Here is a 22,656-nt window from a genome sequence, read left to right on the forward strand (position 1 = left end):
ATAGAGAAATAGGTTGTTGTTCAAAAGCTGGTCCCTATGTGTATTCCACATGTGGGTACGCATGCACTTCATGCGCCAGAGACTGGGTATTTGTAGCAAGTAGCGTCCACTGATTCGTGCTTGCGCAGTCGCCCTCCTTGTGCTATGAACCGGGGGCATAAACAGGAGCGTGCCTCTCCAGTTCCTCCAGTGTTTATCGCTTGGATATGGATTGGGAGTCTGGTGACCCCTACTGGAGCAGGGATTTGGGTGAGCCCTGAGCAAGTATACCATTTATGGGAGTCTGATCTCTCCATGTACATTACAGCAAAACCTTGGTTACGTTTTAGCTAGATTTGAGGTGAGACTAGTGTAGCAAAAGCACCTATTACATAAGCAGTTGTGGATTAGTGAACCAAGTGGAAAATTCATTAGATTTTTTCAATATAATCCTAAATCATGTACGTTTGTCAGCTTGCCCACTTCCTAACATCTCTTCATAAGTAATTAGGGAAAAAAAGAAAACACCCAGCTGTAACTGTTTAATGAACTGCTTCAACTTTTGGAGGATAGATCCCTAAACTTAATCAGGGCATTGCTCTGCAAGTGGCAGAGCTCTTCTTATACTGTAGGGTGACCAGACAGCAAATGTGAAAAATCGGGACAGGGGGTAGGGGATAATAGGATCCTATATAAGAAAAAGACCCAAAAATCGGGACTGTCCCTATAAAATCGGGACATCTGGTCACCCTATTATACGGTCACTCAGAGCTATTTAACCTCTACCACCCCTTGCTAAATCAGAGTTCTTCCATCCTCTGAAAAAAACCCTGTCAGTTCTAAAAAAAAAAAAAAGATACTAAATAGTTGTTACAGTGCAGCACAGCCTATCACGACCTTGTTCTTCTTCACAAAGGTGTTTTTCTAGTAATTAAATTGTTACAATTTTGTGGAAAAGAAGCTTCAGCTGTTCACTCTGTACTGTTCTAAGTTTTTGTATGTCCCTGTAGCTTTAGGATTTGAGCATCAAACACCTGAAATGTATCCTATCAATTTCCCCACTTGCTACAAGGGCCATTCCCTCAACCTTGTATTTGCTAACAAGCTTACAGAAACAAGCAATCCCAATTATTTTAACTGTAAGCCTTTTTCTCCCTTCCCCCTGCCCTCCTTTGTCTTAATTTAAGAGTGTAAACTCTGCATGGCTGGCCCCCTATCTTTCTATATTCTGTAAAGCATCTGGGCCACGCTTTAGGTGCTATATAAATCAAAAAAGTTTCTATTTTGAAAAATCTTGGCCTTAAAACTGAGGTTAATGGGAGGAGTTGGGTGCTCAGCACTTTTGAAGTTAGGCAAGTGCCCAAGGATGCACTTAGCAGCCCAAATTTAGGCTTCTGTTTTTGAATATTTAAAGCAACTGTGCATCCCATGTGACAGAGAGCTCAAGAAATAGACCTACTTCAAAGTCACCCTGAATGCCTATTGTTGGCCTAAGGACTCCGCCCTGTCAAAGGAGGCCTGGAATTGTATAACAGACTCTTGAGTCTTGATCCTGTCATCTCAGATCTGCTTGAGGTTTCATGCAGGGGAAGCCTAAGCCACAAGGACTGAGATCCCAGTTCTGACTGGACCGCCCTGAATGGAAACATTGGACTATAACCTTTGAACTGTTTCTGAAAGAACTCTTTGCATCTACAAAGCTCACCATCTCTGCTATGAATCTGAATCTCAAGATTGACTCATGTCTGTATGTATACTGCTCTTTTAACCAATTCTCTCATTTTTCTTTTTTAATAAATTTTAATTTAGTTAATAAGAATTGGCTGTAAGGGTGTATTTGGGAGAGGTCTGGAATATTCATTAACCTAGGAGGTAATGTTTCCAATCCTTTGGGATTGGTAGAACCTTTTTTATATGATGAATACGATTTTCATTAATCCTCATCCTATCTAACATGGGTGTCTAGGTGGAGGCCTGAGGCTCGGTTACTTTAAGGGAACTGTGTTGTTGGCTTATAAAGTATGGAAGCTGTTGTGTGCTGGTTTGGAAAATCTAAGTATTGGAAATTCACCAGCTTTGGGGACTGTCTGCCCCATTCTTTGCAGTTCCCTCTAACTGAGTGACCGGGGAGCCAGCTGAGGTCACAGTAATACATTAATGCAAAGTTTTTTCTAAAATTGATTTCTGGCTCACTTGTGTATATCAATATAGACTTCTAATATGTCATAGTTTTATGCCAAAGACAAACAATGTAAGAACAATTTATTTAAATAATATCTTGACACTTATTGAGGATATCAGAGGACCTTATAAGAATACAAAATGTATATTAAGTGTCCATGGTTATTATGAATGAAAAATCATTATTGTGGTTTTAAATTCTGAATGAGACAACAGTATATAACTTAGTTTAAAATCGTATTCAAATCATTAATATTCACCTTCAGTATTTTAAGGGTTATATGTGATGTCTAATATTGTGTAAACAATGTTCACGTTCTTACTTTGAGTGGATAAACCGTGTTAAAGAAATTATGGAAATACTGATAGGACTTAAGTGCCTTCATGTACAGGTCACATAAAATAACCTATGACTTTTTTATGAATATGAAATAAATGTAAGTAGTCATTACAATATTGTAGTCTTATGCCCTAAGGAGCTAGACCAGAGGTAGGCAACCTATGGCATGCGTGCCGAAGGCAGCACGCGAGCTGATTTTCAGTGGTACTCACACTGCCTGGGTCCTGGCCCGGGGGGCTCTGCATTTTAATTTAATTTTAAATGAAGCTTCTTAAACATTTTAAAAACCTTATTTACTTTACATACAACAATAGTTTAGTTATATATTCTAGACTTATAGAAAGAGACCTTCTAAAAGCGTTTAAATGTATTACTGGCACGCGAAACCTTAAATTAGAGTGAATAAATGAAGACTTGGCACACCACTTCTGAAAGGTTGCCGACCCCTGAGCTAGATAATGTAAGATGGTTTACTGTTGTTGTCAATATTAATCTTAGAAGTTTACCTTGGAGTATTTTATGGGCTTGGATACGAATTTGCTATACAGAGACAAGAATCAAGTCTTGTGCAAGAGTTCAGAGAAGAGCTTGCTTTATGGAATCCCTTCCCCACAACCACAGGACAGACAGAAAAGGTAACAACTATCTTAGCATCAGACATTGAAATGAATTGTGTAGTCTTTGCTCTCGCTGTGTTTATGTGCGTGCACACACACACACACACACGGTCTCTCATGTTCATGTATATATTACACACGTAAGAGACAGACACAAACATGTATACATATATATTTATATACATATATATGCAACATGCACACACGCACATTTTCACAGTGCTTGAGCAAATGCAAACCTACCAAGTCAAGCATTTTCCCATATGGCCCAGGTAGCAGAGCCCTATGGATTAGGACAGTTTACAACTTTGAATATCAGAACCAGACTGTACAAAATGAACTGTATGCATTGCAGGTAACCTGTAAGATTTGAATTTACAGGAGATAAATAATCCAACAACCAGGCATTGCACTGAATAACTACACATTCAGTTTTTAATGTTGAAGGAGAAAACTTCAAAACAGTTGAACACTGAATAGTTATAAATTACAAAATTGCAAACTCTTGGGAGCAAGGACTGTGACTTTCTATGTCTGCATACAGTGTCTAACACATTTGGGGAGCAACCACAATTTAATTTTAAAGAAGGGAAAACAAACACATAGATGTTAAACAATTTAATCAGACTCAAACGGATAAATATGTCACAACTGGGATTAGAACCCAGGTCTATTGACCCTCAACTCTGTGCTCATATCACTAGAGTGCTGCTTCCCTTAAATGTAATCACAATCCCACAAATACCTTTCCACTTTGTGGGTCAACTCTTAACCTGTGGAAAAACCATCTGAAAAATTCCATCAAGCCACTTCAAAATCTCTCCTTCTTAATTCATGATGCCAGCAGAATATCAGTCGACAGTGGCTAGGTGTTATGTTAAACTGTACAAATCATGCTTGTATTACTGTTACCTTGTCCTTCCTTCCCCACCTCACCTGTTTTTTTTCCTGCTGCCAGCTGTGTCATATCATTAACCAATATTATAAGATTTTTGGGGATCTGGTCTTTGCTTAGGGTTCCTCAATGCTAGTGGCAATATAAATAAACATATCCCTTTTCATATATTGATGTTTACAACACCAGCTCTCCAAAGCCTGTAACAGCAATATAATTTGAAAGTCTCATAGGTAAGGCCTAAAAGCAACAGAATAATCTAAGTAAACCCACATTAAGGACTGTCTGCTTTTTCTTCTCTTACCCCCTGCTTCTTGATGCACTGTTTTCCTATAGAATGCAGATAATTTGTTTCTGTTCAATGGTACACACCAAAAATATGACAAGATCCAACAGCAGGTATTTCATATAAAAGTGTTTATTGGGCAGGAGAGGTAGGGGGGAAACAGACTGGTTTAAAAAAAAAAATCCGTCTTGGGCGCTTTTGAACACTTTTTTCCTAGATGTAGCATCATTCATTCTCTCAGGAGTCCTTTAACAAAAACATTTGAAAATATAATATTTAACCTAAATACAACCATTTTATAACAGAAAGCTGAATAAGATGCAAAATCCACCCAACAGTAGTAAACTGGTACATGAAAATAAAAACAAACAAAAAAACCCCTACCTCTATGCACAAATAAGGAGAAAATATAAAAAGAAGCAGTGATGTTTTTACTTGTATTGCCAAAAATTTTAAAAACTGAAGTTTTAAAACAAAATATTGGCTGGGTGAATTGGCATAACCAAACTGCATAAATCACAGCTAGAGGCATCTGAATTCACTCACCTTTTAAAGTCTCAGACTTAGGTTAATGCAGTAATATAGATTTTCCTGTAGATTCATGAACTGACATTGTAGAATACTTCCAAGTAAATTCACTTTAACAGGAGTATATTTTTTAATGTATACAGATTTCCAAAATGTTTTTCATTTCAGCAAAAGTCATTTTTTCCAATTTCATCACACTTAATGAAAAAACTGCCTTTGCCAAAATAATTTACAAATTTTATTGTATTTTAAAAGCCTGATTAAGGGCAAAACATGCATTAAGTTTTTCTGCTAAAATTACGGAAACATAATTGCAGAATGCGATTATATTCGAAGGGTCGTGTCCATAATAAAAATCTGCAGCTTAAAAGAAGCTTGGAACTTTAAGAGTTTAGTATCTGAAAAAGGCAAATATTCTATGTACTATTTTTAAAACTCTGACATTACACTGCAATGGTTAAATCAAGAAATAGCTCAACTGAAGAAGATTATGGGAAAGCCTTTGTCTTCTCAGGAGGTCTATGCTTGGTTATACAATACTGTCTTGGAAACAGTGCTTCATCAGAGGTCTGGCAGTTGGCTTCTGTTTAAAACATACTTTGCCTCATAACATTCATCAAAGGCATAAAACATAATTGAGTCTGGCAGTACACATGGACAGCATGATGTTCAGGGGGTTGCCAGTAGACATGGGGTCCTTATATAAAGAGCTGTTTTCTTTGTTTAAAAGGGAAAATGAGTGGGAGGTGGGGAGAAAGAACAGGGAAAAAGAAACTGACTCAGAACCATAAAATATTTTTTTGAATCCAATTCAGTTCAGCTACTGAATATACAAATAGAATGTTTCAAATTTGGATTGTGACACAGCTTCTGAATTGCTAAGGCAACTCATGCTTTCCTATTTTCATAGAAAAAGATAGAGGCTATAGTTATATACATCCTTCTAAATGCTCTGTGAATGCTCTGGGTTGAGTTCTAGAAGTGCTCACTTCAGTCCGAAAGTGATGGAGAGCGAATTGACCGTCCACTGGCTGGGCTGTTGGAGAAAGTGAAGGGCTCCTTCTCTTTTTCTTTGCTGTCATGTTTATGTTTATGCTTATGCTTATGTTTATGCTTTTTCTTCTTTTTCTTGTGCTCATGGTGGTGGTGGTGGTGATGATCACTGTGTTTTGAGGAATTGGATTCTTTGCTGAACACAGAGAGTGGAGCTGCTGGCACTGGAAGCATGTTCAGCTCTAGTGAAGACTGTTCTTTACCTAAGACAAAGATACAATTGGAATTTCAATTTTTACATTGTGATAAATTATTAACTCATAATTTAACATAAAAAAAGCTGTTGCTGAAATATAAGTTAGTATTTACACTCTCATGCCTCCCATCATATTTAGTATTCTAATACAGACTCTATTAGTACACTGGTGCCATTACCTTCTGGTATTCCTAGACAAGCCTATAAGCACACTGACAGTTTCCATATTGTAGACTTGATTCTTAGCAGTGTAGGTGGGATGTGCTACTCCCTGCTTCAAATGGTATAAATTTATCCCAGATGACTAGTGACTATACAGCTAAGGAACTGCAAACATACCAATTTCAAGACACCAATTTTCCAACATAAAAGTTCAAAAACTTAATAAAATGTATGCAGTGAACAACTAGGGTGCGTGTGAAACATTCTGGATATAACAATAGATAATGGACAACAATAATCAAACCAACGATTGGTACTATTAAGAAGTTAAATTTCCTGTACAGGCTGATGTCAAACATTAGGTTCTGTATACAAACATGAATTTTTTGATGCTGAACTGTGGAAATAAGCTGATTTTTCAAAATATTTAACATTCAAGCATTTCCTCGCTCTTCTGAATAATACAGACATTCAAAGTTTGTCATCTTAAATAAACAGAAATCCAAATTATACTAATAGGATACCAATATTCTTTAAACATCAGGATTTTACGTATTTAAGCAATACAGGAATAAGACCTCCAAGTAGATATAGGCCTATTTCATCAACACAACAAGTCTGTTCTATATTCTGAATTTTTCTTTTATCTGTAGCATTTTACAGAATTGGAGAAATATTGCAGATTGGTCTTCCCAGGGAACCATGATTTGCTCTCTATTCACTGCAAAGGCAAAACTCAGTGCAACTGCCTCTGTCTTGGTACTCCAGTTTTCTTAGAAGTCAAAACATTTCAGGAACCAACTTTGTATTTTCTCTCAATATAACTGACAATCATAGAGAAAAACTTAAAAAAAGCTCAATCTATTTAGTATATCCAAGAAAAGATTAAGAGGTGATTTGATCACCACCTATAAGTACTTACATGAGAGAAGATTACAGATAATATAGTGTTCTTTAATCTAGCAGAAAAAAGCCCATAAAATCTAATGAATAATAATAATAATAATAATATCCTATCTCCTAGAACTGGAAGGGACCTTGAAAGGTCATTGAGTCCAGCCCCCTGCCTTCACTAGCAGGATCAAGTACTGATTTTGCCCCAGATCCCTAAGTGGCCCCCTCAAGGACTGAACTCACAACCCTGGGTTTAGCAGGCCAATGCTCAAACCACTGAGCTATCCCTCCCCCCAATGTCTGGAAGCTGAAGCTTACATGCAGGCTAGGAATAAGGTGCAAATTCTTAACAGTAAGGGTGGATAATTAACCATTAGAACAATTTACCAAGGGTTATGATTTGATTCTCCATTACCTGAAGACTGGATGCCTGTCTAAAAAGCATGGTCTAGCTCAACCCCTAGATATGGGCTTGATGCAGGAATTACTGGGTGAAATTAAATTGCTTATGCTATTCAGGATGTCAGATCAGATGACCACAGTGGTCCCTCTGGGCTTAAATTCTATGAACATTTTACAAAATTTAGTCCTGAACTCAGCAGAATAATATATGCTTTACTATATTTGTTATCAAATAACACCATTTAACATCACAATTCAAAGCGACTTTAATTTCTGATGTACTATTAACTCTATTATGGTATATACATGACATGCACATGCTAACTAAGACATCAATTGTTGACTTTAATGCATATTAGCCACATCACTTTTTACTCTACCCTGGACAGGTGTAATCCAAATCTGTAGGCCACTTGCAAGTTTACTGCAAAAATATAAGAGACTGCTTCATGACTCTACCTGTAACAATTCTTTATTTCTAATAATCTTAAATCTCTCAAAAGACCTCCCCTCTGAATCTACTTCCACTTCCTGAACCCATTCCTTTAAATTCTAGCTACTTTTTAGGCATCTAGAAAAACCATGGTTTCTGCCCCCAAGCTGCAAGCATGCTGAAATACCCGTTTAGTGAACCTATGAACCTTAGCACAATGAAAAATGAACACGTCTGCTCAAGATATTAGAATATAGCAGAACACCAATGTTATGAACAACGAGTTAAATGAACCAGATTTCCCAACCAGCAGGAGGTGGTTGAATCATGTAACAACAGTGGCATCCCTTCACATGCTGATGCCTTCAGTGCATTAGAATAATCACTTTACAGTGGTTTGAAGGACAAAAAGAAAATGGCGCATCATACTGCAACTTATGCACCATATCTACTGCCATTTTGAGATATTGAATTCATAAAATCAAAAACTTTATAAAATTGCTCAGTCCCAATTAGTTCATGAAACACGGGTAAAGAAGATTACGTTTTTGTTTCCATTGCCTTCAGTGCACAAATACTTTACATGCACACAATGTTGTATATAAATATTTTATTTGCATGTTACAGTGGCAAAGTATATCATGTATGTAAAAGGTTATTCATATGAACAATTCTATTATCACAGTACACACTAAAATAAAGAGGGTATCAGATGAGCCCAATCTATAGACTTCAGCTCCGACTAACTTGTAGGGGAGAGAGATTTTCAGATCCAGGATTTTGTTTCTGGCTCACCTCTAATACTGCATGCTGCATTTCAGAGGGCTAGATGGCACAACATACAAAGTTTCTCTGATGCCAAAGCATACTTCTGAATCTTCCAAATGTGGAAGGGGAAGGGAACAAAGCAAGTACCGGAGGTAGTATGTTAATACTGATAAGCCAATGGTAAATGTCCCTGAATGATAGGTCAGTGCTCCCCTATGAGAGAAGCTGAAAGACTAGCTGAAAGGTGCAGCATGCTCAGGTCTCTGTCTTATTCTTCTGAGTTTGTTTTTATTTCAAAATAGTAGGTTTCAAGCTCTTATGATTGCAAAGAAAGCCTTCAAAACATGAAGCCAGTAAAATCAACGCAGAAACAAATATCTGAGTTTGCAAAGAGCCTATCCTATAACAATAGCCCTGAAGTGTGAACTGACATTTATTTCAGTGATGTTAACACAGATGTCAGTGATACTTGAAATATCAACATTGTTAACTGTATCACTGCTCTTCAGAGCACGTAAAAAAAGATCTACACCAGCATTTTCCAAAGTATGGGTTGTGCCCCTTAGGGGCAGAGGAAGAATTAAGGACTAACCAAGGAGGAACAGAAAATGTATTGTGACAAAGTTCCTCCTTTACCTTGGTGGGTCCTGCGCTTATTGGCGGATTTGCTCGCTTGACAGATTCACCCTGTGGGTCAGGAAACAGTCAAGAGACCTTCCCCTCTGGTAGAGGCTATAGTCCAGGTCAATTCATCCTGTGTTTGATCAGGAGTTGGGAGGTATGGGGGGAACCCGGGCCCGCCCTCTACTCCGGGTTCCAGCCCAGGGCCCTGTGGACTGCAGCTGTTTAGAGTGCCTCCTGGTACAGTTGCACGACACCTACAACTCCCTGGGCTACTTCCCCATGGCCTCCTCCCAACACCTTCTTTGTCCTCACCACCGGACCTTCCTCCTGATGTCTGATAACGCTTATACTTCTCAGTCCTCCAGCAGTACGCCTACTCACTCTCAGCTTCTTGCACACCTCTTGCTCCCAGTTCCTCACACACACTTCCTCTCTCCTGGCTTGACTGGAGTGTGCTCTTTTATAGCATCAGAGGGACCTTAATTAGAGACAGGTGCTTAACTGCCTCACCTGACTCTTAGCAGGTTAATTGGAGTCAGGTGGTCTATTAGTCTGGAGCAGCTCCTGCTCTGGTCACTCAAGGAACAGAAAACTACTTATCCAGTGGCCAGTATATCCCCCTTCTGCTACTCTGCTGTTCCCAACTGGTCTGGGTCTATCACAGTATATATTAAAACTTGTATGCCTTTAAAACCACATGGTAGTGAACGATTGGCTTCATTTTCCAGAGAAAGGGGCTCATCTTTCAAAAGTCTAGAAAACACTAAGACAAAATGACCTTCATTAAACTGATCACTGAACTGACTATCTAAGTATTAGACTTCAAAATCAATGGCATCACTAATTTTTTCCTTCTTCAGTTGACCCAAAATCCTATATATTCATGGTTTTATCTGCCAACAACTTAAGGGAACCCCAAATATGATCACAATGCAATCAGCAAAAACAACTGGGGAATATTATTCCTATAGAAATAAACACAGACGGCACAGATTGCACCAAAGCTTTGTATATTGTGATATAAAAAAGGAAATCAAAGCTGATTAGACTAGCTCAAATCCTTTCATATACTGTTCTTTAAATATATTCAAAACTGAGCCAGTTTGTGCCGCAGTCCTTGAATCTGACAACATTCACTTCCTTCACACAGCTGCTTCATTGACAACAGATGTTTTTCAAATATTCCAACAGCACCAACTCCCCAAAAGACATGATATTTGATACTGCCAAAGAGTGCTTTGAAGTCAATACAGGCATCATAAATGTGTCATAAGAAGCCTGCCCAGGTGATTGAAGTAAGACATCTGTAAAATGGACTTTTGTGAGTGATTAGAAGGACTACACCTACGTTAGGCATTGACCCTCCCTAGACAAAAATCAATGTTGCACAAAGAGATCACCTTTTCATCCCCAGGATTCCCTATGATTAACGCTTACAGAAGGCCTGTATTAGCGACCTGCCAATCTGGGTGAGGAGGGCTAAATAATAATTCTTTCTAAGGCCATCAATTTCATTTCTACATTGGTCAAAGGGGGATTGCTGCAGGGAGACCATGCAATTTCTTCTTTCATGGAATAAGAATCTGAACCTGTGTTTCCCACATAATAGCAAAAAACAGTAACGAGCGGGAGAGCTCATGAATTCACTTCTGAAGTGGTTACTAGCATTCCTTGAAGCAGAATATACAAATTCAGAATCCACTTGGCATCTTCCTTTGTTCTGGATGTGCAGATTCCAACATAATTATTAGCTTTTCTCTGTTCCAGCTAGTTGGGTAGGTGTGCAGAATTAGATGAAATTGCCAAATGAGATGAGACTCCTAGAACACCTAGCATGGTGTCAAGTATCAGGGGGTAGCCGTGTTAGTCTGTATCTACAAAAACAACAAGGAGTCTGGTGGCACCTTAAAGACTAACAGATTTATTTGGGCATAAGCATCTGAAGAATTGAGGTTTTTACCCACGAAAGCTTATGCCCAAATAAATCTGTTAGTCTTTAAGCTGCCACCAGACTCCTTGTTGTTCTTCTAGAACACCTACTTAGTCAAACAGAATGTTACAAAGACTGCAGAGATATGATGCAAGAGAAGTAGCACAGATGGGAATACAGACTTCATTTTAAACTTGAATATTTATTTTACATGGGTAAGCTTTATTTTGATAAGCTTTAATCTTTTTTCCATCAAAATGAAAACTTTCAGAAACAAGCTGTTTGTCTTATGTCCTAGCTCCTAAATATACAGATTACTAAATTGTCTTGTTTGCGAAATAATTACAACATCTAGTTATAAGCTGTCCAACTTATTTTTAATTTTCCTGATGGATGAATGTTGAGGGGCTGATAGGTTGCTAGGGTTATTTAAATAAATTTTTATTTTACTTTGTGCTGAAATTTTGTAAACTGGTGACATAATACATCTCAAGAGACCTCTACACCCAGAAAAGGCCATGTCAACTTCCTCAAAAGTAGTCTCCTGTTCTGTATTTTTATATTTTGGGGAGAACTGCAGACTTTTTAAACTTGCTGGCTTAAGTGAGACTTTTCCCGTTTGATGTTTGCTGAAGATGATCTAATTAGCAACTGATTTTTCTGAATGCTTTGGAAGGCGGCACTGCAAGGCAGAGTGAGCAATGCTCAAAACCATAAGAATCAAGGGTGGGGCCAAGAAGCCTTCTGGGTCAATGAGCCACCTGAGAGAAGACTGACCTTCCAGAATCCTGAAACTGATCACTCAAGTCATCAACAAAAAAGCTATGCCAGACTTTGGACAGTCTCTCCCTGCACCTGAAGAAAACCCACTAACAAGAAGTGCTGTGTCAGCAATATCACTATCTGGTTCCTCAACCACAGTTCCAGCTCCTATTTCATACGAGGCGAGAAGACCACAAAAGCTGTAGAGTTCATAATTCCCCTGTTTTCGTGTTCTTCCATTTTCATTCTTGTCTTTTGTTTGTATTAGCTGGAATATGTCCCAACCCTTTTATTCTATAAATTTAGGGTGTGGTTGTATGTGTGCAACTGTGTAGCATCACCCATAAAGTCCACACAAGAAAGACATCAGAAAGAGAGTTCCCCAAGTTTCTCCATGCCATAAAACAAAGCCTCATAAAATACTCATTAAATAAAGCGTCTTCAAGGGGTCCTAAGAATTCAAAGCTGGCAGCTGTGAACTGTCAAACAAGAGTTGTCAAACTTCTGCTTATCAAAGGGCTCTTTTAAGGCCTGTATTGTAATTTCTCTGCACAGGAGCGGGATGAAAAGGGTTACTCATCAGACAAGAATTGAAATCTAAGGAGGAAGCTTTGTAATTGACTGTAAAATTGTGGTTCAGACATTAGATCATTCGGTTTCAGTATTTGACTGAACTGGTAAAATTCTTTAGTTGGGATTTATAACCAAACAGACAGCCACATCCTTAGAGCCTGTCTTAGAATATTATAAGCATTATTTGTTGTATTCATTTGGTGATTTAATTAATTTGATGATTTATTTCCAAACCAATATTGATAGTAATTTGGTAATTTTATCTCCATTTAAGTTGTATTTCTTTAATTTTAGTTTAGTATTATTAACAATAGTTTAGGTTTGGTAATATGTTTTCTTGATTTTTGTTTATATTTTGTTTAATAGCTTTATTAAAATTTATAAAAAGATAATGAGCCATATTTCTTTCAATAAGCCAAGTGGGTCCAGAGTCCTTGAGGACCTATGTGGACAATAGTTAGTCAGTCTAAAAGCCCGACCAGTCCCCTCTAATTACCCTAGAACAATAAATCATTCTCTCAGTGAAATTAGCAGTTGCAACAGAATATGAGATCTGTATATGTTTTCCTGGCACAATGCATTTGTGACTCCCTGTAAGACCACAGATGAATGTCTTAGTCATATTGTGACTTTTATCTCAATGTTTATGTTATTGTTATAGTACCTGGAAATGCCATTGTTCATGAAGGACAGAATGGATATTAGCTCAATATACATTATGCTATTTCAGTCTTCAGTGGCTCCAACAGAATCTCAAAACTTAAAAGCCACCAGATTGGAAACAAGCATATTTTAGATAATAAAATTATCCCATGCATACTACATACTTAGCTAATATGTATTAAAGCTAGTCTACCACAACAATTACAGAAAATGTTTCCAGCTTAAAAAGGCTAAGCAAAAACAAGCTTCTGTGAATGCTGCTATCATGTTCTGAGAAACAAGCATTACTGCACATTTCTACCTGCATTGTTAAGTACATTGGTATAGTGCAGGTGATCCTGTCTCCCTCTAGTGGCTGATCCTTGTGACTATAACAGCATGCTATTTACTCACAGCTGACTGAGGGCTGGTCTGTCTACATGGTGTGTTAGTGCACACCAACTGGGGTGTAAGTTCTTGTGCACACCAGTGTATTGTGTGTACACTGCTAGTGTACACTAAAGTTCTCTAGTGCACCTTAACATAGCACAGGCTATATCAACATGCTCTAAGGAACTGTTAGTGCATGCCAGTAGGGTCCACACAAATCAGTAAGCGTGTGACACGCTGGCGCCCACCCACTAGAATTTACGCCCCAGTTGGTGTGCACTAACATACTGTTAAGGCAAGCCCTGAGTGAATTCATTTTGCTCAAGTAGCAGGGATTTGTACTCTTGATACAGGTCCCAGGTTGAATTTCCACTGATAACCATGGTGTCTGTACACATGCAGCCATGTTATGTTGAATTTGTACATCAAACTGATCTTCAATAGACAATTTGTAACGGTGCAGAAATTTGTCATAAATGCATTATTTAAAAATATAGCTAAAATATTTTCCTTCTATACTTTGAGGCAATATTTGCTCCATTCATTGTCACAAGTTTCAAATAATTCCAGCAACTTTTCACTTTCTAGCTAAATGAACCATGTTTTGAACTGTTATACTGGTGATAAACGAGAATGGGGAAAAATATAAATGAACGTTCAAGATCACCAAATGTAATCTGGTGACTAGGTTTCTATCACATAGCCTGCAGGTAGAACTTATGTGGGCCACTGGATAGGAAAACAGTGGTCTACAAGAACAGCAGAGTGGCCATTTTTATTATTCTGGAGAAGTGAGGGAGTCAATAGAACTTATGACGTTTTTCCAACAGGGTATGCCTTTTCTAATAATTGCTACACCAACTTAAAGTCCAGTGATGTCAGGAGAGTAACTACCAGTACATAGAAATTACATCTTGTTAACTCAACAGATATGCTCCTTATATGCTTTCAGAGTCTCATCTGCTTATTTACTTTTTATTTCTGCAGAGTCAATACAACTAAGAGAAACTGAACTGCATACTATTGTTCATTGTGAAAAGGATGGTTAACTAAAGTTCTAATTATTATGGGTGATGATGTGCTGAGCCAGAAAAGCTGAACCCAGACTGAATGCACAGGGGTCACATTTAGGGGGAAAAAAGTGTTTTACTTATAAACTTATTTACTTCAGTTTATAAGTAAAGTGAAAAAAAATTAGTCTGGAATCATTGACACAAATGTGCAATCCTGTGATTCAATTTTTACAGTGTCTGATTTTAGAGTATGACTACACTTTAAGAGAAGTGAAATATGAAAGTAAACAGATTCTATTTTAAACTTGTCTGATATAAAAGCTAATCCGATTGAAAGGACTACCTAATACAAAGGACACTTTTCCACATGGAATAAACCCGTTTCACCAAATTCATCTGTGCAATATAGTGTATTAGTCACTTTGCAGTCTTAAATGTGACATGAAGGCTGGTGTTTATATTTGAAAGAAAGAGTGCAAAGTCTTGAAATTTTTGTGATCTTTTAAGACTGACGGTGGAACATTGCCACCGTTCTTGATGATTTAATAGCAAATAAAAATTCTGTTTTTCATATTAGAAATCTGATCTTGAATGGCTTCAGATGCTCAAAAAAGGCTTCTGTTGATTCTCTCAAAGCTGCTGTACTTAGGGAAGAACTATAATTAACACAACAGCAAGTTTAAAAGATACTTCACATACTTGAATTTTCTGGGTTTAATTATTTTTTGTAAGATGCATAGAAGCATTCATGGTTTGAACAGCATAAAAGAAATTCATTATTGTATGTAGGGCATTTTTAACATATGTTTGAAAACATTTTCCAAGTGAAGCTGAACTATGAAAGGTGCTGTAATTAATTACAGCATTAAACACTGAAATCCTATTTTTTCACAGAAAAACCAGCAAGCCTCCCTTTACTATCCTGGGTGTGGGTCTCAACCCTGACCTCGTAGGGCCACCTTTATGGGTAAAAGGATACAACAGAAAGCTTGTAAAACAGTAATATAATAAAGAAAATCAAATTTACATGGTTTTCTGTAAGACACAGTAAGATGGAGAAATTTGTGTTTGAGTCCAATTTATTATCCTGTGGGGAAATCAATCAAAAAGCATGCTGAATATTACTCACAAATAGATATGGCAGCATTCAAAGCCAGCATGAACTCTCTTTCCAGCTGCTATTTACAAAGCTAGAACTGTGTTTGGCTAATTCCCTAACGTTTTGTAAGAGCTGATGTGAGTCTGACCCACAGCTCTGAGAGGAGAGGCTGTGTATGGACTAAGACTTCACTATTTTTTCAGGGTACCTTGGTTTGGAGATGACACGAGAGCCCTGATATCTACTAATAAGATGCTCTATTTTATCACCTCCATCAAAAGCCACTTCAACACCATCAACGGTTGAAGTATGCTTACTCTGTGCCAGTCCTGCAATAATTCAAATCATTCTGAAAGTCCCCTGAAAATCTTGGCTGTAAAGACTCATTGATATCTCTGGAAAACTGAGAAAACTGCATTTGAAAGCAATTCTATTTAGATATGGTATGATTTTTCCTCACTTGTTTATTATTTGAGCTCATCTGCCCTTATTGCTCACCTGAATTTCATATTTCTCTATTTGTACCAAAAAGAAGAAAAAGGTGAAGTTTTAAAAGCAAAGAATATTTTTAATAAAACTGTCCCTGGCAGTATAAATAGCAGTATAAATCAAGGAAGAGAAAACAAGAAAAAATATGCTAAGATCAAACTGTCTCAAAATACAGTATTGTATGCAGTGTAGTTGTAGCTGCGTTGGTCACACGATATTAGAGATACAAAGTGAGTTAGGTAATCCTCACCCACCTTGAGGTTCTTACCCACGAAAGCTTATGCTCCCAATACTTCTGTTAGTCTTAAAGGTGCCACAGGACCTCTGTTGCTTTTTACAGATTCAGACTAACATGGCTACCCCTCTGATACTCCTCACCCACCTTGTCTCTCAAAATACACTGATTTTCAAAGGCTTTTAAGTGAGTTCCATGCACTTTCAGAGGCAAAGATAACGTCTGATTTCTCAGTGACCTAAGAAACGAAGTGTATTTCATCTGTGCTACATATATACATAGCAGGGGTAAATGCGTCATTCAGCACATAATCTCAGATTAACATTTCTGTCCGTTATAGATCTATATAAGTAGTGGCCAACTGGCCCCCATTCTACTCTGATTCAGAACACTCTCATTCTGAACCTCAGCATACTTAATATGGAACAACATTAGAGCATGGAGCTGGCTGACGGAGAGTCCCGTAAGTCCCATTTGTGAACAATTTGGCACAGTTTTGCAAAGTTTCTTGTTTATGACTTTATACCCCATAGTAAGTAAAATAATAAAAAATGAAACATTGCAAAACATCACATAGAAGTTATAAATACTAACACTCAACAGATCAGCTTCTTATGCTAATGAGTATCGGTGGTAGCTGACATCCCCAGCATGCACCATGCTTTGTGATAACAGCAGAAAAGGAGGGATGGATAGTGTCAGTCTATAAAAAGGGGAATAAGGACAACCCTGGGAACTGCGGACCAGTCAGCTTAACTTCAGTAACCAGAAAGATAATGGAGCAAATAATCAAGCAATCAATTTGAAAACACCTAGAAGATAATAAGAGATAAGTAACAGTCAACATGGATTTGTCAAGATCAAATAGTGTCAAACCAATCGAATAGCTTTTTTTGACAAGATAACAAGCCTTGTGGATGGGGGGAAGTGGCAGACATGGAATATCTTGACTTTAGTAAGGCTTTTGATATGTCTCATATGATCTTCTCATAAACAAACTAGGGAAATATAGCTGAGATGGAGCTATTATAAGGTGGGTGCATAACTGGTTTGAAAACTGTTCCCAGAGAGCAGTTGTCAGTGGTTCACACTCAAGATGGAAGAGCATATCAAGTGGGAGTGTAGGCCTTGAGGACCCACCTTTATTGCTCCTTTCCTGGGGCGGGGTGTGGTAGGACTGCAAGGCCTCCAGCAGGGGGCCTCAAAGGGCCTGGTACACCCCATCACAGATGTATTAGCAGGAGTGTTGTAAGCAAAACATGAGAAGTAATTCTTCCACCTACTTCACACTGATAAGGCCTCAGATGGAGTACTGTGTCCAGTTCCGGATGCTACATTTCAGGAAAGATGTGGACAAATTGGAGAAAGTCCAGAGGAGAACAATAAAAATGATTAAAGGTCTAGAAAACATGACCTCTGAGGAAAGACTGAAAAAAATGAGTTTGTTTAGTGTGGAGAAGAAAAGACTGAGGGAGGACAAGATAACAGTTGTCAAGTCTATAAAAAGTTGTTAAAAAGGAGGAGGGTGAAAACTGTTCTTGTTAACCTCTGAGAACAGGACAAGAAGCAATGGGCTTAAATTGCAGTGAGGTCGGTTTAGGTTTGACATTAGAAAACGCTTCCTAACTGTCAGGGTAGTTAAGCACTGGAATAAATTGCCTAGGGAGGCTGTGGAATCTCCATCATTGGAGGTTTTTAAGAACAGGTTAGACAAACACCTGTCAGGAATGGTCTAGTTATTACATAGCCCTGACTAGAGGTCCCTTCCAGTCCTACACATTTTATGACTAGCCATGACACTGCTCTTGCACTTATATGCTTACCGCCCTTCTATATACTATACTTTAAAAGGTAAAACATTGCAAATCACCTTTCAGAGTTCAGCAAGTTATGGAAAAAATATTGGTAATTATTTATGGGACATGCTAGAGAATGAGAAATCAAAGATTAACTAGTGTTGGCCTGTTACTGAATTTCTCTCTGTTAATAACAGAGTAGGGAAGTTTAGTAGGGAACTTTGCTTAAGGTTTTCAAGAAATATCTAAGAATAATACTTAGAGGTAAAAATCCAGAGAAGAGGAGTAACAGAACTCGACAAGATAATTGTCTAAAGGACAGGAAACAAAAAGATAGTCACAGATGGAAACTTTTCAAGTTTAAAACAGTCATAAGTATCTCTAAAAAAAGAACAGGAGTACTTGTGGCACCTTAGAGACTAACAAATTTATTAGAGCATAAGCTTTCGTGGGCTACAGCCCACTTCTTCGGATGCATATAGAATGGAACATATATTGAGGAGATATATATACACACATACAGAGAGCATGAACAGGTGGGAGTTGTCTTACCAACTCTGAGAGGCCAATTAAGAAACTGAAAAAAACTTTTGAAGTGATAATCAAGATAGCCCAGTCAATTTAGGATTGAATAAGGACTGGGAATGGCTGAGCCATTACAAACATTGAATCTATCTCCCCTTGTAAGTATTCTCACACTTCTTATCAAACTGTCTGTACTGGGCTATCTTGATTATCACTTCAAAAGTTTTTTTTCCCCACTTACTTAATTGGCCTCTCAGAGTTGGTAAGACAACTCCCACCTGTTCATGCTCTCTGTATATGTGTATATATATCTCCTCAATATATGTTCCATTCTATATGCATCCGAAGAAGTGGGCTGTAGTCCACGAAAGCTTATGCTCTAATAAATTTGTTAGTCTCTAAGGTGCCACAAGTACTCCTGTTCTTTTTGCGGATACAGACTAACACGGCTGCTACTCTGAAATAAGTATCTCTGAGGCCAGTTTGAGTGTCTTTATTACTAGAATTAATCCAGTTATAACTTATTCAGATTGGCCACACTATGCATTTGGTACTAGAATAGATTTGCTTCTGCTTTATTGTTCTCTTCTATTTAAAAATGTTTTTTGTAACCTAATACAGTCAGAAACCAACTTTCCCAAATCACTGCCTGGGTCTATTTTTCTTCTCCCTAACTTTGTTTTTCTGGCTTCGGTTTATTTTATTATTTTAATTTGCATTTTTTTTCTAAAGCATAACATATTTCCTTACTAAGAAATGTATCAAAAATATACAACCAGAACACAGTAATATATATTTATATGAACTATTCTTGAATACCTAATGACATATAAGACTCACAGAAACCATTCTACACTTGCTTTTCATCAACACTCAAACATTTACTAAAGTGCATTCAGGGGGGAAAAAGCTGCAGAAGAAGAACACTTTCACTGGTTGAGACTCATATACTATCTGTGATCTGCAAATTAACCTATTCATACCTGGTGTTGATGGTCTCTCCAACATATTCAAATGATGGTAGATAAAAGCTTGACTATCATGAACAGTGTCCATATCAATTTCCTCCTCTTCCTGAGAATTTGAGAACTAAAACACCAGCAAGAAATATGTAAAAATAAGATAATATTAATAAATAACTCTAACAGGTCTTATTTTTCTGGGAAAGGAAGCAAATTTTTTATCACTGATAATGAACAAAAATGAAGGAATATATAATATAGAAGTCTTGCTCATTATCCTTCTTTCTAATTTACAGTGGAAACAGCATGTACATTTAGAACATTAATTGGCAGCTTCACTCCCTGCCAGCCAATAAAGAATCTGATGGGAGATAATTTTGCCAAAGTAATCACAACAACTACCTTACACATATGCACAGCATGCCTTTTGTTAGGCTACAGCTGTTAGAAAACTCAGCAAAAGACTCTACTGTTATACTAAATATGTTAAAGTTGAATTGCCATTTTCTTACTCTGATTTTTAGTTTGACTTTACTGTCTTCATTCTTCTCCGGTATCTGCCCTGGCTCCAATGGGGATCCAAGTGGCATATCAGCCTTCCTCTTCACCCCTTGCTGATGAACAGAAACGCTGGATGCTGTTTCTTTAACAAGATGATCATCCTCCTGAAGCAGCATTTAAAGATTAAAATTAGAAGACAGTAAAAGCATATTTAAATCTAAAAGTGACATAATGGCTGAAAACACACTTGAGTTGAACAGAATCTTCCCTGTAGTTGAGGCAAAAAATATTCCCTAAAGCCTTTCATGGACTTGTGCCAACCTCTCCTACAAACATACTTTCTCTTTACTTCAATCCTTGCTCCCTCTGCATATCTAGAACTGGCCTCTCTTCTGTCCCTTCTCACAATCATGGTACTGTTGGTGTGCAACAAATCTCGGCAGCTCCTGAAAAGCCTTTCTATATATATCTGCCTCACTAATTCTCCTCATTTCAAATCTCAGTTGAAAATTATCATAGTTTCTGATCTAAACAAGGGATTTAGATTAATCTTCAGAGGTTATATTTAAAATTTAACACTAATTTTGTTGAATAAAAGTCAAATATAACGGTTATGCCCTTGATTTCCTTTTAGATGTCATACTAGCTTTTCTCCAAAAAGGAGGTGTGTAAGACCCCTTTGAAAATTATTGCTTAGATTAACCAAAATAAAGGTAAGAGGAACATGAAAATAAATGTGTAAGTCTAATGAGTTACAAACTACATAGTTATAGGCATTAAAAAGGAGAAAGGCTTTCCAAAGTACAATGAGAAAACAAAATAAAATACAGGAAAAGACAAACATACTTACAGAAACAGACACTAGCCCTTTTTAAAACCTAGACAAAAGTAAGGCCTACCATAGCCTTTTCTCCAAACCATTAGAAGCATCTACTACTATACTAAGGTGGTGTACCACTTCGGAATCAAGGGTGTCCCACACCAATCACGTGGCTATAAATGCATGCTTTCTAGAATTAAAACTTCAGCCTTTGAAACTTACCTCCTCCCACAGCAGATTCCAGAACAATAATTTAACAATTCTCATTCTCAAACTCATGCTCACAGAACATGCAACCTCAAAAGACAATCTAGTCAACCTAGATATGCTATAGCATCTATCAGAAATTCTTTTTACTTCACAAAAATATATTTTTATCCTTGGTCAGGCCTCTTCATTTCATGTTCTATTATTACTCCTAACACTATTTAAGTCTGTGAAACATTCTGGAAGAAAGTTTGCCTGAGGTGCTATCCAACTTCCGTACAGTATTATTCTGTTTGAATTTCACAAGGAAAACTAAATTAGCATCAGTTTAGGGTGATAGTTTTTTGAAAATGAACACAGCCATGTTCTGGGAACTGAAAAGAGGTTATCTAGATTCTTAAAGCAGGAAAACGCATAAACACCCAGAAATCAAGGTATTGTGTGTGCTGTAAGCACATCTAATAACAAAGACACATATTTAAGCAAGTTTCACAAACAACAGATATAGCGAAATGATGTTGTTTGCTCACACATTCTTCAGAGTATACTGCTTCCAAGTATATTACAAGCTAATGGCCTCATCTGCCTTTACATACACATAGCTATCTACCTATGAGTTGCTGTCAGGTGCTCAGATACAAGCAAAAAATGTTACAGAGACGTTTATAAATAAGGACATTCATGATGCACATCTGAGGACAGAAACTAGTTATACATGAATAAGTTAAGTGTTGCACAAATGTTGATAACTTTCAGAGGCAATTCAAAGAATCTCTGATGAGCCACACATTAACACTGAATTTCTGCACTTATATTTTTATTTTCTAAAAGCTTTGAGCACAACTCTTACTCTAAAGATAAGGACTAGAGAAAAGATGGACTTTTTAGTGAGAAAAAATTCTGTATTTATTTCCCATTACTTTGAATGTATATGTTATTTTTACTCCTAAGTGTGTTATATGCTTCAGAGGGAGTAAAAGAACAGGTTCCTATCCCAAACTGCTTACAATCAAATTTTATACATGACCAGTGAGTTACCTTCCACCTACTAAGTTCTCTCACTAGCACTTACTCTTATAACAGTTGATTTTTTTAAAAAATTAACCTGTCAGAAAAATAGTTTCCTCTTTCTCTATTAAATGTTGACTTTTCCCTCCATAATTACATCTGCCCAAGGACCACTTTAGGCAAGATTTAGTTCTGAACTAGTGGCAGTTTTTATATTAAAAAATACATGACTTTAAAATCCAACATCCAGCATCCTCAAAGGCCTAGAAATGGGATCTTCATACCATTGGGAAGAGGATTTTTCTAGCTTCCCAGTGTGACCACACAATTGAAAGGCAAACAATAT

The 22,656-nt window shown here is 37.4% G+C and overlaps 1 protein-coding gene across 3 annotated transcripts in view; it reads right to left on the reverse strand.

Moving 5' to 3' along the window:
* Positions 1 to 3,528: 3,528 nt before the first annotated feature.
* The window catches only part of TAF2 (TATA-box binding protein associated factor 2), a 90,399-nt gene continuing 71,271 nt past the window's right edge, over positions 3,529 to 22,656 (reverse strand). For all 3 annotated transcript variants that reach the window (XM_065586068.1, XM_065586067.1, XM_005303376.4), the window contains 3 exons: positions 20,287 to 20,439; positions 19,796 to 19,901; positions 3,529 to 6,082 (listed from right to left, as the gene is read on the reverse strand). In XM_065586068.1, coding sequence (XP_065442140.1) covers positions 5,817 to 6,082; positions 19,796 to 19,901; positions 20,287 to 20,439 — 525 coding nt within the window. In that variant the 3' untranslated portion in view covers positions 3,529 to 5,816. The remainder of the gene's footprint in view (positions 6,083 to 19,795; positions 19,902 to 20,286; positions 20,440 to 22,656) is intronic.

Source organism: Chrysemys picta, chromosome 2 (genome assembly GCF_011386835.1).
Source record: "Chrysemys picta bellii isolate R12L10 chromosome 2, ASM1138683v2, whole genome shotgun sequence".
NCBI classification, from domain to species: domain Eukaryota; kingdom Metazoa; phylum Chordata; order Testudines; family Emydidae; genus Chrysemys; species Chrysemys picta.